The sequence below is a fragment of the Lissotriton helveticus genome, chromosome 12 (assembly GCF_964261635.1).
Source record: "Lissotriton helveticus chromosome 12, aLisHel1.1, whole genome shotgun sequence".
NCBI classification, from domain to species: Eukaryota; Metazoa; Chordata; class Amphibia; order Caudata; family Salamandridae; genus Lissotriton; species Lissotriton helveticus.
The window spans coordinates 457,252,417-457,257,754 of record NC_136073.1 but is presented as its reverse complement, the minus strand read 5'-3'; the positions used below and the strand labels follow the sequence as shown (position 1 = coordinate 457,257,754).

The following is a 5,338-nucleotide window of genomic DNA, read 5'->3' as shown; positions in this document are numbered from 1 at the left end:
TGTTACTGCATGAAGACGCATTTAAGTGAACATTTTACTTGTAAAAAATCAATATTAAAAAAATTACTTACTTGTTAGCAAAGTTCTTTGTATCAAAATTTACATAAAAATAGTACTTATTTTCCTAATCTGGTCTCTGATTTATTCTTGTGAGAGCCTCATTTATTGCCTCTGTGAGTAAAACAAATGTATTTACCTACCCTCTGATAAGCCTAAACTGCTCGCCCACACTACCACAAAAGGGAGCATTTAGTGCTAGCTCAGGATTCTTAGATCAGACCCTAAATTTACTCATGCATGTGTGGTTGCTAAATTCCTGGGGTGGATATGGACCCTTAGAGCTAGGATTCTTACTGTAGCAGAGTAACTGATGGCTTTTATCTCTACTGCAAATAATAAATGTTTCTGATCAGTAATAATGCACACGAGAGAATTGCACTGTGAAGATCACGTTGCTGATAGATGTGTCTTTTAATTTATAGATCAAAGCTTGCATTGATTTATTGGGCATAACGTTTTAGCTCTTTTGTCTAAATGGATTGTTGCATTGGATTTATCTGAACACATTCTCCTGATGGCTATTGTGTAATGTTATCTTCTCATTTTAAACTGGGATATTTGTCTGTCACTGTGACAGGAGATAAAATACCCCCTCTTTTTACCACTTTTTATCTTGTTAACAAAATAAGTGCTAATCATGTTGAGTTGCCCATCATTACATTTACACATGTATTAGCAGCTTAAAATAATACGCTTGCTTACGTTTTATGCACTTTTTTAACTCCCAGTCCCATGACCCCATTGTTTCTAACTGTTTCATGTTCTTATGATACAATGGTAAATAAGGAATCATTCGTTGAGGAGAGAAGATGGTACTTGCTCTAATGATGTTTGAAGCACTCACTCTGGTCTGCTGCGATGCTATGGCTCTCATACTTGAATGTGATTGATATAAAAACAAGCAACATATATTTTGTATTGTATATACTGTATGTGTTTGTTCTGTGTTACAGAGTTCCTCGTTTTGGTATTCTATATAGAGAGCCAGCTACCTACAGCAGTCCTCATCTCAACTACAGCAGTCCTCATCCCACTGAGATATTATATGGGTTTCTCAATATTATAGAGTCCTCATAATTGCCATTTTATGCAGGGTTTTCACAGGAAAGATGAACAGAGGGTGCATTAGCAATACTGTGGCAGATTTTCCATTCTAGACAGGAAGGATTCACAGCAGAAAAGAAAACGAAAACGTATCCCAATAATATCCCAGCATCCCAAGTAGACACAAGACAAGGAGTCCTCGGTGATTGGCTCCATGGCCACTGGTGAGGTCTGTGCTGATATTTATTGAGACAGAAGACATTGAGGACACGACCATTGGCTTCCTATGGCCATATTCACACATGCCACAGTTGGCATCACGAGGGCAGCAGCAAGGCGTTCACATCTTTCTTCGACTACTTGTTCCACCAATATATCTACATGGTTATATTGATTTATGCCTAGTTATATTTTATTTTTTGTTCAGCTTTCCTCGTTGCATGACAGTGCAAGTTTCACAGTTTCGAAGGTCTAATACTTAATAGTGTGTAAAATATAAACCCTTCTGATTGGACTGTGTAGGGGTTCTGCTGTCCACCATGATCCAAACAGATGTCAGCTTCCCTTCATAGTGTATTGCCAAGAATCCGTCCCAAACATCTGTACCAAAAATGTTACCCCCTCAACAAAATGTACAGTGGAGAGGCAACGTGGGCAGAAGCCGGGGACCTGCGGTCTGTTTCATGAATCTTGCAGAATTCTTGAACACTGAGCTGCAAAATCTGCAGCTTTTCCCAGATCTCAAACTCTGTTACAGGGTTTAAGTATAATTAAAAAAAGAAACACTCTGGCAGCATCTGGCAATGATTTTATATCTCACCAGATGCCAAGCTTGAGAAAATGATTTTAGAACTCGACAGAGCCCCGGAAATGTCTGCTCATAGTTCAGTGTGTCCTTAATTCATCGTAAAACACTTGTGACTGATCAGAAAGCCTGATTTTCAAGGTAGGGACACGTGACAATAATGTGTTTTGGGGCTGTCAGTCCAGCACCAACAATTTGAAACATTGAATGTGAATTACCACAAATTCTACAACTTTTGAAAGGATGTTTTCTGTGGGTTGGAATTTATCACTAAACAGCGCATGTTCCCTTCCTGTGCTGTTAATATAGCTGGGGACGCACACTTGAAGGTGCGTAACTAAGTCTTTCAAGTGAGACGTACAGATATTAGTACAAAAAAATAGAAAAAGAATCAGCAAAGTGTGGGCGTTGGAAGAAATAAGCAATCAGACCACCAATGCTGAAAACATAATTTAAAAAAAGGTCCGTTTACAGATTTTAAAACTTTTTATCGTCTGTTATGAAAAATTACTGTTTATCGTATGACAAGTTCCTTTTTTGCCTTTTGTACAATGGATTTGTGTGTAGCTTAAGGCTATGTAATATGTTTGAGATAGGTTATTTCTTAATGTACCTATTGGTGTGCAGTCGTTTCATGTGTGTCTTTTAGTGCAGAATGTGCTTTGTATTATTTTCTGTTGCTAAAATATAAATTATGAAAAGACCTCTAGCATGCACGTTGCAGGGCACCCTGAAATTTGAAGCCACAGGTCTACATATCATAAATAAGGTTCTTATGAAATCAGACACAATTCATTCTCTAACACAGGATAGATTTCCCCCCTGTGTTCTGATAGTGCAAAGAAGACATCTTAAACCTACGAGCATTTTTCACTTGTCTAGTTCAGAACAAGTTCCCAAAAGTGGTATTGTCTATACTTCAGAGGTACAAATGTCCGACCTATTGATTCAGTGCTTTCTTTTTCCTCCTCCAATGAAAAGACCTCCTGATACGCAGCTTCCGAGAGCAGGATAACTGTTGGTTGTGAAGAAGGTTCCACATCAGCCAGATCTCAGCTACTTTTAGACTATGCACGACCATGAGATCCTTGTAGAAGCAGGGGTCAAATGTTTGCATGTGGGGTGCCGCTGACGGTCTCGTTATGCCGAAAGTCTTGAACCCTTCATGCAGGATAGGTTTAACGTTGATCCGCTGCAAGCACATGCCCAAAAATACATCGTCAATGGGGAACAGCTCCACTTCTTCACAAGCCTTGGATAGTTTTCTCATTGTTGTCCCAGACATCACAAACCCTCCACCCCCGGCATAGGCTGGATACATCCCAAGGCCATACATGGTTTCTGGAATATAGTATTTACTCTTTCTTGACCGGATGGGCTTGGCGTGGTTTATGATGTGGCCAACAAAGAGGTCCTCAGTGGGAGGGTGGGCTACCAGAAAATTGATTATGTTCTCCACATTGACAAACACATCTGCATCACCTTTGAAAACAAACTTTACATTTGAACAAAACTCAGCAGCCCATTTCAGGAAGTGGACCTCTTTTAGGGTCAGATTGAAGAAAGTATCCATGAAGTCCCAGAGTAGAATGTCTTTGTAGGCCTGGCTCTCTTGATGCAGCAGGGTCTCCCACATGCTTACTGCTGTTCTATTCCTTGGAACTCCCAGAAGAAAAAGTCTGCGGACAAGCAGGCCATTAAAAAGACCTTCCCGGCCCCATGTTTTACGGACAATTTCGCGCCTGTCGAAATCTTCCACCACAGATTTAATGGCAATGAGCAGGAAAGGACCACCTGGGTACTTCTTGCATTTGTTGGGTTGATTCACAAGTAGAGTATAATTTCTGTCATCCTTATGCCGTAAGTATTCCTTGAAGTCAAAGGGAGACACTGTCGGTGCGGCAGAGACAGTAGGCAGGGCCTTGTAATCAACCATCGATTCTGGTTTAGACTCCGGATCATCCTCCACAAATTCCCAATCCTTATGTGAGTGTTTAGCATGGACTTGTGGGCTTCGAATCACTGACTTAGCTGTTGGTGTCCAATTCCTTTTTTTTTCCTCCCCAGGAGTAGAAGTACTTCCAAAATGTAAATACAACACAGCAAAAAGTCCAAGGAAGAGGACAAGGGTGCACAGCGCATCCCCTTTTAGGTGAATTCTCATTGTCTCCAGAACCTGTTTCGGTATGTCAAAGGCTGCTTTTTGCAAATTGCGATGAGCCCATTTCCACCTGAAAAATAGAACAAATAATCTATTAAACAAGGAAATACATAAGTGTAGCTATCCACTCTGTACATTGACAGAATAAAGAATTCCTCCAGTGGTAAAGTGGAATCTCTTCTACCCGTTCAGGCCTGTTCAACTGTCAATACAAGCCCTTTCTCAGTAGGAAAAAAGTCCCCAAAAGGAAGAATAGTGAAGATAATGTTATAACCCATATCTAGTCGAGTACAGACCAAAACAAAAATAAATAAATATATATATATATATATATATATATATATATATATATATATATATATATATATATTGTAAGTATTCATTTGCATTTGAAGATGCATAGTGCAATGATGACTCATCAGCAGGTGAAACTTGGATGACTTTTACACCAGTTAATCTTGTACAGGCTTAAGTAGGTACACATGCAATAGCTCACCAGGAGCAGACGTCCTCACCCTTCTCTGCAACGAGGAGCTCCACCAATAAATCTCTATTCGCAAAGCAATCACTTTGAACTGTTGCATCACAATTAACAAAGTAGCACCACCCCATAACATATATATTTAAGGTAAGTATTGAGTACTGTTTGTAACTGTACATCCACGGACCTCAAGATATTTTTATTGTCCATGTAAATAGAACATGGAATTCAGAATAGTCTATCTATATATCTATATATCTATCTATCTATCTATCTATCTATCTATCTATATATTTATCTACTTACTGTGAGAAAGTGGATTACTAGTTGGAGTGGTAGTTGAGATGGTAGTCCACCACAAGTAATAATGGCACTATCCTTCTTAGTTCCAGTAAAGGTTTCAGTTCTTTAATTATGAGCTCGACCCCAAGGAAGCTATGACGCCAAGCACGCAGCCGTAACGTAAACAAATGTGGAAAGCATTTAGAAGTACCAAAATGTTTGAAGAGTTGTAAACAAAACACAATACAAATGCAATTAAAAGAAGTAGACAATATTGTAATGAACGAAATGACACAAAAATTACAAGGATCTAATAAGAGAACCCAAAGATTTTGATTTTTTAAGTTTGGATTGAATTTTAGAGTCAAAAAATGCAAAGCGTCAACCACAGGCAACTTGTTGTGCTGGACAGGACAAAAGATAAGATTTGAAGCAGAATATGATTCAGGGCAGGTCAGATCCAAGGACAAGGATGGTCCCAGTCAAAGAGGTAACTATGAACTTA

At 39.1% G+C, this 5,338-nt stretch overlaps 1 protein-coding gene across 1 annotated transcript; it reads right to left on the bottom strand.

Annotated features, from left to right (window-relative positions):
* Positions 1–2,377: 2,377 nt before the first annotated feature.
* Positions 2,378–4,134, bottom strand: B3GNT9 (UDP-GlcNAc:betaGal beta-1,3-N-acetylglucosaminyltransferase 9). Its single transcript, XM_078671384.1, has one exon. The coding sequence runs from the start codon at positions 4,071–4,073 to the stop codon at positions 2,850–2,852; it is 1,224 nt and encodes a 407-aa protein (XP_078527510.1). The 5' UTR covers positions 4,074–4,134; the 3' UTR covers positions 2,378–2,849.
* Between the last annotated feature and the right edge of the window lie 1,204 nt (positions 4,135–5,338).

Coding starts and splice junctions, on each gene's coding strand:
- B3GNT9 (XM_078671384.1), bottom strand. CDS start 4,073: ATGAGAATTCACCTAAAAGGGGATGCGCTGTGCACCCTTGTCCTCTTC.